The sequence below is a fragment of the Lemur catta genome, chromosome 17, assembly GCF_020740605.2.
Source record: "Lemur catta isolate mLemCat1 chromosome 17, mLemCat1.pri, whole genome shotgun sequence".
NCBI lineage: Eukaryota > Metazoa > Chordata > Mammalia > Primates > Lemuridae > Lemur > Lemur catta.
In genome coordinates, this window is record NC_059144.1 from 11287984 (window position 1) to 11300830 (window position 12847).

At 42.8% G+C, this 12847-nt stretch overlaps 1 protein-coding gene across 1 annotated transcript in view; it reads left to right on the top strand.

The window, feature by feature from the left end:
- CFAP61 (cilia and flagella associated protein 61) overlaps nt 1–12847 on the top strand; it is a 253590-nt gene that overhangs the window by 75918 nt on the left and 164825 nt on the right. The window contains exons 10-13 of the mRNA XM_045528893.1: nt 388–459; nt 4829–5001; nt 6716–6755; nt 9818–9957. Of these exons, the coding sequence (XP_045384849.1) occupies nt 388–459; nt 4829–5001; nt 6716–6755; nt 9818–9957 (425 nt within the window). The remainder of the gene's footprint in view (nt 1–387; nt 460–4828; nt 5002–6715; nt 6756–9817; nt 9958–12847) is intronic.

Here is a 12847-nt window from a genome sequence, read left to right on the forward strand (position 1 = left end):
AAATATACTTAGTTTATTGTATGTCAATTCTATGTCATTAAAATAAAACCTTAGTGCAGCTTTCAAGAATATAAAAATAAGAACAATGAAGTAATAACTAATATCTACAGAGAATTAGAAGGTGCCTATACTGTGCGAAGCATCTGTCCATCTATCTGTCAATCTATCCTATTTTACCCTCATAACAACCTTATGAAGTAGATAAGGTAGATACTCTTCTCATCCCATTTTCACTGGTGTGGACACTGGGGCTACGTGACTTTCCCAGTGCCACATAGCCAGTAACAGCGGAGCCAGGGTCTGAACCCCGGGAGCTCGTTCAGAGCTCAGGCTCTACGCCACTGTAGGTGTCAATTAATTTTTGTGTCTTCTCGTTGTCATTTGCAGGAAAAAATCATAGGAGAAGCTGCATTTGAGGAACCTTTACCAGCCATCCAAAGTGGAAATATTGAAACAGAGGTAGGGCTTGAGCAGGGCCTTTGCACACCTGCTGGCCGCCCCATAAGCTTTCTCCTTTCCACCTCTGAGTCCTCGTGTGCCCTTCTTCCTCCAGGCCCTTCTGTCTCTCTCTACAAGTTCATAACTACCTCCTTCATAGGACCCACCCAACAAAGCCTCAACTGCCTAACTCTAACCCCGCTGTGATTATTCCTATATTCTGAACCCTCTATACAGCTTAGACTGTAGGTTACATTTTCTACATAAATTATTTGCAACAATTTCAATAAGTACAGTTTTTCTCTCTTCCCCATTGTCCAAACAGAAAACATTTTGGAGACGCAAAACACTTGTAAGAGTTTTCTCCATATCATACACATGTGGATACGCTGATCTCCATACCTATATGTATCATATATCATTCACAGGCATCTCAGGTTCCAGTAACTGATCCCTCCTGTGATAGCTTCAGGCCAAGGGGTGGTGGCATCTTCCACCAGTGGCCACCCCTGGGCACTTCACCTTCCTTTGTTGGTTTCCCTTCACCCCACCCACACTTTTGCAGGTGAGCCTTTGTTAAACCAGCTTTGTCCACTCCATTGGAGTGTCCCTTCCATTTCCTACCAGGCACCTGAGGATTCAGGAAGAGGTTGGCAGAGCCCTGTAGACCCTGCAGACCCTGCTGAGGATTTTGGACTTTTCCTAAGGAGAGGAGAAAGGCGTGGTAGGCTTTTGAGTGGAAGATTGGCATGATCAGACGTATTCCTTCCCTAGTGACGAGCACGGTGCTAGATTTCTGGAGACTCCCAGGAGCCTCTTGTTGCTAGGCTGACTGACCCAGCAAGAGGCAGCCTGGGAAGCCCAGGGAGCTCCTGAGGAGGGAACAGGGCATGGGGAACATTCATATCCATGGAGGCCCTGAGCCAGATTCACTGAACACTAATGCCAGACACTGGAGTTCTGCCAGAGGGCCAGATTCTCTCCAACCCCTATCCTCTCCAGATTCTGACCAATGAGGGAGTCTCCCTAGAAGTCAGCTAGTGATAAAAGTACCCCTTTCTCATGGTTGACACTGAACTAGAGAATAAAGCTTGGACCTGGAACACAAATGGCCTTCTCATTTCTCCCTACTGAATTAAATGTCCACACTTCCTTGTAGGCCAGTCTCACCCATAGGGCAGGGTCTTCCCCTCTCCCAGGCTGACTGCATAGAGGGGAGGAGAAAGTGTGCAGTCTGGGATGTGCTGCCAGGAAGAGATAGTGCTCTGCAGGTGCAGGGCAGGGCCTGTTCTTTGCACCTCACTTTAGTAGATGCTGTTGGAATCCCACCCATGTTCCTTTAGCACTTATCCTTCCCAAGCACCCTGAAGATGAGGACAGCAAGTGCCTGGTCTTTTTCCAGTGCTTTGCTCGTGGCAGGCTCTTTGGGGCAGCAGCCATCAGCCAAAGAGTGAATCAGTACCCCAGCTCCTTCGCCTCTTAGTGGGGACAGCTCTGCTGTGTATCCCCCGGTCCCCCAGAGATCTCGGTGGGATTGAGTTCACCGTGGTAACCCATACCTTAAAGCACCCTGTGTTGGTGGCCTTCCCTTCCTTGCCTTTCTTCCCCACTCCCATCACAAAATTTCCTGGCTTTGTTCCCCAAGTCAACTACTGACTCTCAGACCCTTAGCTCAGGGTTTGCTTCTGGGGGAACCCACACTAGGAGACTCACCGGCCCATCGGTCACCCCTTGTGCCCCGGGCAGGAGAGAGTGGAGATCCAGCAGAGGGTGGCAGTTTTCTCTCTGATATTCCTAAGAGGGTGGCCATTCCCTTGTGAACCCTAACAGGGATGTGGAGGGAGGGACATGATGCCTCCTGCCCCACATCAAACACATGGGAGCCCCAGAGGACATCTGGGTCAACGAGGTGGATCGATCTCTCATTTTTATCTCCTATCCCTTCTGGAAAAAAAAAAAAAAAAACCACTGAAATGACAGTAAAGGAATAAAAAGGGCACAAATCCACAAAGACAAGACAAAGAGGAGATATTGGAAGACAAGCACTTTAAAAATATTGAGAATAAAAAAATCGATAGAGAAGTTTACACTGGCTTAGCACAGCCGAGGAAGGTGAGACCCAGGCATCTTTATGGGAGGAAAGACTGGTGGAAAGTGTGTGACTCCGCAAGGCGAGAACTGGAAGTTCTGCAGAAGGCGGAGTGGGGACAGGAGCTGATGGGAGGGGAGTGTTTGGTGGTCTGATGTGGAGCAACTGGGACACTAGAGTCCCTGCAGACTCCACTTAGCTTGTCAGCCATACCCCAGGTGAAATGACCAGATGACTATTCTCTGGAGAAATCGAACAGAGGCAGCTCCAAATTTAGATTCATCCCGCACTGTGTGAGGCCGTGTAACGGTGCAGGACAGAGAATAACAAGTAAGTGGAATTGTCCATGTCAAATAGAGGCGCCTCCTCCAGCCACCGTCTCTGAATGCCAGAAGCCATGTCCTTGTATCAGTTTTCTATTGCTGCTGTAACATTACCACAACCTTGGTGCTTAAAACGATGTAGATTTATTACTGTACAGTTCTAGAGTCAGAAGTCCAAAATAGGTTTCAGGGTGCTAAGATTCAGGTGTGAATAGGGACGTATGTCTTCCAGAGGATCTAGGGGAGAGCCTGTTCCCTTGCATTTGCTTCTAGAAACCACTCACATTCCTTGGCCTGTGGCCCCTTCCTCCCTCTTCAGCGCCAGCAGCGCACCAGCACCCTCTCTCTGACAGCTTCCCTCTCGTAGGGACCCTTACGAGTACATTGGGCCCGCCTGGGTAATCCAGGGTACTCTCATATCAAAATCCACCAATGTAATGACATCTGCAAAGTCCTTTTGCCCTGTAAGGTAATATATTTTTATAGGTTCTGGGGCTTAGGACATGCACGTCTTAGAGGCCACTCTCCTGTCTATCACAGTTCCTCATGCAGGAGATTTGGAGAACTTAATTCCCCAAAAAACTGAACAGGCCCCAAAAGAGGCCTTCAGATAATGTCACCAGAGGTTGCCACCCGGTAAAAACGCCAGGTTTCTGCCTGATCACCCCATGAAGTGCCCCAGTTAGCCAGTGGCTATGGAGTTTTGCCTGCCAATCACGGTGGTTTTAGGAAGCCAGAAATGTGCTCTCGTGATATAAGGGCCTAAACAACGAAGAAAAAAGACAAGAAAAAGACCTGGAACTTAAACAGGAGATGCAAAACAAGAACGAAGGTGGTAAGGCAGGCTGGTAAGAGCTACAAGTCCAGATTAGAGGAGGAGGAGGAAAAAAATGAGGTTCATGTATTATCTCAAATGCCTGATTGTTTGGAAAATAATATTGACCAACACTTGGCAAGTCTGATAAAGCATTTGGAATAAATTAGGAGACCAAGTGAATAAAAACAAAGTACACAAATGAAAACAAGGTATATGACACTACTCTGCTCAGCAACAGCAGCAATACTTACATATTTATAATAATGCACACACTTAACGGATTTAGCCAAGTGGTGAAGTAATTACCCCAGGGGGATAAGATGTGGGGAAGAGGGTAGTGTAAGAAGGCTAAATCTATACACCCCACCAATATCCAGTAGGAAATTTCAAAAAGTGATGAATTAAGAAATAGCAGCACAAGCATGTTGTTCAGAAATATAGAGGTAAATAAATACCCAAAGAAATGAAAATGTTGAAAGTGCTAGCCAACGGGAAGGAGACAGGGGAGGCAGGGGACTGCTGCTTTTCTTTATAAATTTCAGTGCTATGTTGCTTTAAATGTTACTAGATGACTGTATTACTTTGATTTAAAGGAATTCCGAGAAGAATCTCAGAATGAATAATTTTCTCCTGAGTCATGACACCTTCTCAGATGCCCATCCGCGGGACCGAGCAGTCTCAGCACTAACTGTCCAGGGGGCTGTGGCCATTGGGCCTTCCTGGGCTCCACATCCCCTCCACGGTTACTCCCAGAACCACCTGACCAGTCCCAAGATCTAAAAATTCTTTTATCACAAATTCAAAATGAAAACAACTTTTGGGACAGAGTTATTCTGCTCCTAGACTCAATGTGTACGTAATACTACCATGCTCGCATCTCTGCCCAGGCATGTGGTTAAAATATGGACCCTATATCAGAGGCCAACTGGAACCATTTGTTTCTGACCTTCACGTGAGAACCTGTCTTAATCATTTTATAAATTTTGAATATCTCATTAAGAACATCTCAAAAACAGGCCCAACTCAGGATGAATTGTTTCAGGTCAGACAGTCACACCTGTCCTAGGAACAGTGTAATGCGGAGATGATGCAATCCCCAGCCCACTAACTTGCAGGAAATGGATAGGATTCCCATCGGCTTCTCCTCTCTCCTTGCTCTAGGACGTAGAAAAACACAGTCACATTTCCCCTGTGCCGGATCACCATGTCAGCAGTAGGACCTCAGTGTCGATCTCGCAGCTGGAAGAGCACAGCCACTTCCGCCCCATCTACAAGGGAGCCTCAGCCGCTTTCTGTATCCAGCTGTTTTGTATTGAGGAGAAATATGAAGCAAGGCAAGTACTGACCTCCAGGTGTCTATTATGGTAAGAATTTCTCATGGCATTGGTGGCCCAACATCTTAATCTTGCAGAGCCGTTGGTTTCCAAACCTGGCCCCACATCCTAATCTGGGGAATTTTGTTTAAAACACAGATTCCTGGGCTCCATCCAGAGATTCTCATCCATAAAATTTGGGTGAGGCCCACAGAAGTGTGCAAGAAAGATGCCCAGGTCTGGCTCACCTACATAGCAGTTGGGGATCTGGAAAATCATCACTTATATAATCACACACTGCTCCCGTTCTCTAAAGTTTGCATTTCTGGGAGAATGGACTGATGCTTGTTTGGAGTCTTTTGGTTGCAAGTCACAGAAAATCCAACCAAACTGGCTTTGGAAAAAATGGAATAATCGCTTCACATAACTAAGACTAAGTCCAGTGGTAGGACTGTTTTAAATATGGCTTGATGTAGGACTTAGATAACCAAACCAAGGACCAAGTTTCCCTCTCTACCCCTTCACCCTGGTTCCCTGCTTTTGGCCCCCCTTCTCAGAGGAGTGTTCCCATTCTGGGGCCAAGACCACTGACAGTCTCAGATCTGTGTGAAAATCCAGTGAGGAGGACGTCCTGGTTTGGGCCTGGCTTTCTAGTGAAAGTCCCATGAGGCCTGACTGAACTGTGTTTGTTCCTGAGCCAGTGGCTACCACCAGCCCCTGCCACCAGGAGATGGGCTCCGTCCCTCACCTCACACTCCACCCCAAATCTGCAGCTGGAGCCTCACCCAAAATGTAAGATCTGGGAGGGTGATAAGTGGAACACCCAGCAACAATCCCGGGCGACAACAAGGAGGAGGTGTGGTGCCCGGCAGACAGAGCCCAGGTGTCCACCGGACCATGCAGTCTCCCACTTCCTCCAGAGCACACGTGCAACGCTGGCTGTCTCCACAGTCTGGACGCAGGTCACTGCCCTCATGGCCGAGATTCCACATCTCTTTAGCACTCCCACCTACTCCATCATTTGTCCGCAGAACCATCTCAAAGAGGAAAAGACTGGCCCGTTTTAGAGGATGTGTTTAAACACGTTCCCAATCTCCCAGCTCCCCTGCAACCATGTGTTACTTTTACCTTTTTCATCTTAAGTTTGCGGTTTCTATGGCAAACTTGGGGATTGAAAAGGGAAATCTTTTTATTCCAATTATATTGTACACATCTAAAAGCTCTTAAAGCCCTTCTATGTTTGTTGTTTTGTATTTGTTTTCCCTGTGCCTGTAGACGTGATTATGCTTGGAATGTAATTCTTGAATTTTCAAAGAGAAATTCAGTAACCCAATATGGTTTGCCTGTGAATATACATCAGCAGCAGGGCAGAAAATCCTTCACATATGAAACAGGAGAAGATCAGAGTAGCCTGTAATGTCTCCCACATCTCCCCTTAACGCTTCCAAAAAGGAAGGGAAGAATCTTATGCACAGAATGACCATCTTTTGTTTTGGCTTTCAAATGCACAGAGATTATTAATTGTTATGATAGTGCCTTCAGTTCTACAAAAAACTTTATTACTGACATATGAAGCTTATGACTTATGCAACCAATTATTGTTCAGCTAGACGCAAATTCTGACTAATGGTCGGCTAATCACTGCCTGAGGGGAAAGAGCCATAAATCTCTGTAAATATCTAATGATGCTGCATTTGCTTGGAGGGCAGTGACAATGCTTACTATCTGTTTACAGGTCGCTGGATTTTATGGATTTTGTTTTCAGTCTCTTTCCTGTAAGTACATGCTGAATTTTGAGTAACTGGTTTTGTTATCTAGAGAAGTTGTAGAAAAATGAAATGCCATATTCATCATCTAAACATTTAAAATGCTATGAATGTTGAGGTTTGAACTGCTTCTGTGTTCTGAGAATAAGGTCAATTGGCATGTCATGAACTCCTGAAAATAGAAAATATTGTCATTTTCAATTCTTCAGTCACGCTATTTTAGCAGTTTTTTAAAATGCATAATTTCTTTTAAACATAGCTTTACCAGTGTTTTATTAGAATCAAATCATTCACAGCAGTATATGAAAATGTCAGAATTACATTAAAGTGGATGAGACTGTTATATTACTTTGTAGCTTACATTGGCTCAAAGTATTCTGAAACCATCATATTGCTTTTCTGGGGGTAGGAAAGTGGGAACCGTGGTTAGTTTTCAGGTGGGCATTTCTTTGCCTATTAGTTCCTCAGGACTGAGCCCATGCCTGGCTTGTAGGATAGGCTCAACTCACGTTAGTGAATGGGCCTGATGACCAACATATAAGTGCTACAAGATAGTCCATTTCAAGGTGTCCCCGGCCTCTTCCTCCATTCTTGTTTCGTTGTCTAAGGATGGAGAGCTAACCAACCTCTTATCACTTTATTGAAGGGAAGAAAGTGGGGAAAAAAGACAACTGAGAGACAAAATGGGTTTTTGTTTTTGTTTTTTTTATGTTTTGTTTTTTTTTTTTTTTTTTTTGAGACAGAGTCTCACTTTGTTGCCCAGGCTAGAGTGAGTGCCGTGGCATCAGCCTTGCCCACAGCAACCTCAAACTCCTGGGCTTAAGCGATCCTACTGCCTCAGCCTCCCGAGTAGCTGGGACTACAGGCACGTGCCACCATGCCCGGCTAATTTTTTCTATATATATTTTAGTTGGCCAGATAATTTCTTTCTATTTTTAGTAGAGACGGGGTCTCACTCTTGCTCAGGCTGGTCTCAAACTCCTGAGCTCAAGCAATCCATCCGCCTCGGCCTCCCAGAGTGCTAGGATTACAGGCGTGAGCCACCGCGCTCGGCCCAAAATGGGTTTTTAAAAGACTTTTTTCATGACTGGCCTGTCAGTCAACAACTGTACGTCTTCAGTTGCCTAATTTCAAGCAAAATATCCATTGCTTTATTTTTCCTTAACACTCTTTCTAATGAGATAAAAACAAATATGGCTTAATTGTCTTGCCTAAACACCATGTGACGTTAGGTTTTATTTCCTCATTTTTTAAAAATATAATGAAGCTTTGCAATAAGGCAATATGCTCTCCATTGTAATTTTTAAGGGATTTTCAAAGCTCTTAAAACAATGTAGATTACCCTGAACATAGGATTTACAAAGCCGATTTCCCTCAAAGATTCCCCAAAGAAATTTCACTAAGTTTAACCCTTTCCTGTTATAAAGTGCATAGAAAGGCATATCTTTAGCATTATAAATATAATGCTGGCTTTAAAAAGGTAAAAGACCTGTTTACATTTCAATCCTATTTGATTTTGGGATGTGGGGAACAAAACGCCTTGATTACTTCTTCCTTAATCCTTCAAATTCAAGTTGAAGCAACTCATTATAGTTAGTCTCCCCCTCCCAGAGGAAGCCCACCCAGACTTGGCACCCAATCCTTATTTTCAGTTTGAGTATTTCAGTAACTTGACTCTAAAGTTCCCCAAAAGGAACCCTGTTATTTTGCTAGAAAGGAGGAAGATAAGGTCAAACAATGATTCCCTCCTTTGGGTTGCACAAATGTCCCCAGGGTTTGGGATTAGCACAAGTAATGCCTTCACAGGGTTCAGGGGGAGGCGAGATCCCAAAGGGACAAATTAGCTCTGGGAAGAACAGGCTGCTTCTGCAGGGACCTGGCAGAGGACCAAGTGGCTGCATGGAGTACAGACAGCCTAGAGCAGCACCATCCACAGACTTGGAGCATGAGCCACATCAGCAACTCTGAATGTTCTGGCAGCCCCAGGAAAAAAAAGGAAAAAGGAACAAATGAAATCCATATTGTAATATATCTTATTTAACTTAATATATCCCAAACATAATCATTTCAGCATGTAATCAATATGAAAAATTATTAGTGAGCTATTTGCATTCTTTTTCTCATACTAAGTCTTTGAAATCCGGTGTGTATTTTACATTTATAGCACATCTCAATACAAGTAGTAAGTTTTCATCAGAAATACTTCATCTGCATTTAGATTTCCTGAAATTTATAGTTGGGCAAGTAGATTCATATACTCAAGTTAGATAAGTAGATTCACATAACGTAAGCACACATAAAACTTTTCTAATAATGAAATTGAGTATCAGTTTTTAAATTTAAATGAGCTTAAATGAAATAAAAAAAAATGTGGTTGCTCAGTCACACCAGCCACATTCCAAATCCTCTGTGGCCACAAGTGGCCATTGGCTACGATATGGGACAGGGCAGGTCTAGAAGAGAAGATGATTGGCATCTATCAGGATACATGGATCCTCCTGCACCTGCCGATTAAACCTGCTGCCTGGGTTTAACCATGCACTTGGATCTGTTCACCCAAGTGCGATCATGTCATTATAAAATACACATCCATTTATGTATGATCACAGGATTTTGTAGCCAGAAAAGGCCTGGAATACCACCATCTCATCTCACAGAGGATGGGATTAGGGCTGGCATAAGGTCACTTAGTAAGCACAGGGACTTTGTTAGAACATTGTGCTGCCTCATTTGCTTGGTGATACAAGTGCATTCACAAGTGCAAATGGTATTAGTTTAAAAATCTACTTCCACAAAAGAGCTATGCTGATGACTGCCATTGCTCATAAGATTTATTTATTCAGGTTTCAGTCACACTCGCAGATAATTTCTCCATACCCTTGTAGTTGCTCAGCTCCCTGAATTTTATGTGGTTACTTTCCAAATTATGGGAAAGTTCAATTTGAGTATACTTTCCTTAATCAATGCATTTTGCTTCTATTTTCCTTAGTGTTTTTTTTTAAAGCAGGAGTTTGTTCACTGATAAATGATTTTTTATTCTTTCTCTATATCCTGGTTTCCAATGATGTTAGGACAAGAACTTCTGCATAATTTCTGTGCCCCATCTCACCCCTGAGTTTTCCCTCATCCAGAACTTCGTCAGGATAGTCCCCTTCCCCAACTGCACCCTCAAGCAGGAGCTCTACGTCTTCCATCGGGCTGGATTGCTCAAGTAAGTGGACACACATCTGGTCAGACGACAATTCGTGAAATTAGAAAGGAACAAGGAGCTCTCTGCCATTTTAATTTAATAATTATTTTAAAGGTTGTCCTTTATTAGTAGAGGGCTTGATCAAGTGATTTTAACTAACACATTTAGGGAAAGAGTAATACTGAGAAGAGATTTGTCCTGTCAGATAGTAAAACACAAGATAGCTTCACAGTAATCAAAACAATGCCATGTTGACAGATTCTACAGATAGAACACTGTAACACAAGGGTCCCACCAGAGACCCACCATGTGCAAATATGTGTGTGAGTGTCTGTATATATTAATATATACATATATGACAAGGTATGTGTCACAACAGTGGGAACAGGAAGGATTATTCTGTAAATGGTGGGACCAAATTCAGATAAAAACTTTTTTTCATACTCTACAGTAGATTTGCTGGTGATTGAAGAGTTGAATGTAAATATTAAAAGCATAAAAAAATTAGAAAATATATTTATAGTGCTAGGTTCTATGCCAGGTTCTGGAAATTCAATGAACAACATACAGACGTGGTCCCTACCTTTTCATGGCTTATAAGCACACTCATTAAGTGCAAAACTGCAACTATGATGGTATTGACCATTGATGGGCACGTGGTACTGAGAGTATGTAACATTGGGAGATTCAGCCCACTCAGGAAACTTTCCTGGGGAAGTAATCCTCTGTGCTCTGTCTATTCATCCATCCCTCCTCACAGCCCCATCAACCACTAATCTTTTTACTGTCTCCACAATTTTGCCTTTTCCAGAATGTTATATAGTTGGAATCATACAGTATGTAGCTTTTTCAGATTGGCTTTTTTCACTTAATAATATACATTTAAGGTTCCTCCATGTCTTTTCATAGCTTGATAGCTCACTTCTTTTTAGTACTGGATATTTCACTGTCTGGATGTACCACAGTTTGTTTATCCATTCATTTACTGAAGGACATCTTAGTTGCTTTCAAGTTTGAGCAATTATGAATCAAGCCTCTATAAACATTCATGTGCAGGTTTTTGTGTGGACATAAGTTTTCAACTCATTTGAGTAACTACCAAAGAGTGCAACTGCTGGATCCTATATGTATGTTTAGTTTTATGAGTGGATAAAGAGTATGGATCCAGAGTATGTTTAGTTTTATGAGAAACTGTCAAACTGTCTCACAAAGTGGCTGTGCCATTTTGCATTCATACCACCAATGAATGAGAGTTCCTGTTGCTCCACACCCTTGCCAGCATTGGGTGTTGTCAGTGTTTTGGATTTTAGTCATTCTAATAGGTATTTTAGTGGTATCTTTTGTTTTAATGACATATTGTGTTGAAAAATGTCTTCATATGCTTATTTATCATCTATGTATCTTCTTTGGTGAGGTATCTGCTCATGTCTTTTGCCTATTTTTTAATTAGATTGTTTAGTTCTGGGGTTTTTTGTTTTGTTTTGTTTTTTGTTTTTGAGATAGGGTCTTGCTCTGTTGCCCAGGCTAGAGTGCAATGGTATCGTCATAGCTCACTGCAACCTCAAACTCCTAGGCTCAAGAGATCCTCCTGCCTCAGCCTCCTGAGTAGCTGGGACTACAAGCATGCGCCACCAGGCCCAGCTAATTTTTCTATTTTTTGTAGATACAAGGGTCTTGCTCTTGCTGAGGCTGGTCTTGAACTCCTCAGCTCAAATAATCCTCCTGCCTTAGCCTCCCAGTATGCTGGGGTTACTGGAGTGAACCACCTTGCCTGGCCAATTTCTGTTTGACTTTTTAAAAATCATGGGCATACATTACTTTTTTTCCCCACTATTTTTCACTTTCACTTAAAAAAAAAAGTCAGTTTTATTGAGGTTTAATGTACATAAAGTACAATTTACCCTTTTTTGGTCTGCAGTCTTATTAATTTTGACAAACAAATTCAGTATATACTGGCCACCAGAAACTCCATAATAGAAAATGTAGTTAATTTCATGTACACTGAGATTTTAAATTTTATTATGATTCAAGTAGGAATTTTTTTTTCTTTTCTTTTTTTTTTGAGACAGAGTCTTGCTTTGTTGCCCCGGCTAGAGTACCATGGCATCAGCCTAGCTCACAGCAACCTCCAACTCCTGGGCTTAAGCCATCCTTCTGCCTCAGCCTCCCGAGTAGCTGGGACTACAGGCATGTGCCACCATGCCCGGCTAATTTTTTTCTATATATAACTTTAGCTGTCCAGATAATTTCTTTCTATTTTTAGCAGAGACGGGATCTCCCTCTTGCTCAGGCTGGTCTCAAACTCCTGATGTTGAGCGATCTTCCCACCTCGGCTTCCCAGAGTGCTAGGATTACAGGCGTGAACCACCGTGCCTGGCCTAGCAATTTTTTTAAACGTACTTTACCTTGTCTGCATTCTTAAGTAGAGTGCATGGGTAACATTTTTTCCTGACTTGGAGTTCTCCTTCTAAATAAATACAATTGGATGAACACGTGCTGGAGAGGGAGAGCAGTCAGATGACGTGGACCTAGGAACAGGCCGTCAGTCTGGCTGTAGTAGTGGCCTTGTTCTTAGTGGCTTCATGACATAATTTATAGTCATATGCTTTTCTTTCACACTCTTTTACTATGAACATGTATTACTTTTACTAAAAATAAAATCTAAATTTTTTAAGCGATAAGACTTCTGGGAATTAGTCCTGGTTGCAGCAGGGCCCTGCTTTGTAACTGTTTTCAGTGTCAGCTTTATTTATTTATTTTTTAATCACTTGCCTCTAAATTTGAAGCAAATCACATACACCTGGGTTCTTTTCTGAAAAATTAAAGACTCTGAAGCTGCGATAGTTTTCCTGTCTTTCCTTTCACAAGTCGTTTTTTGTCACAGTTGCCATCTGAGCCCTCATCAGGAGCC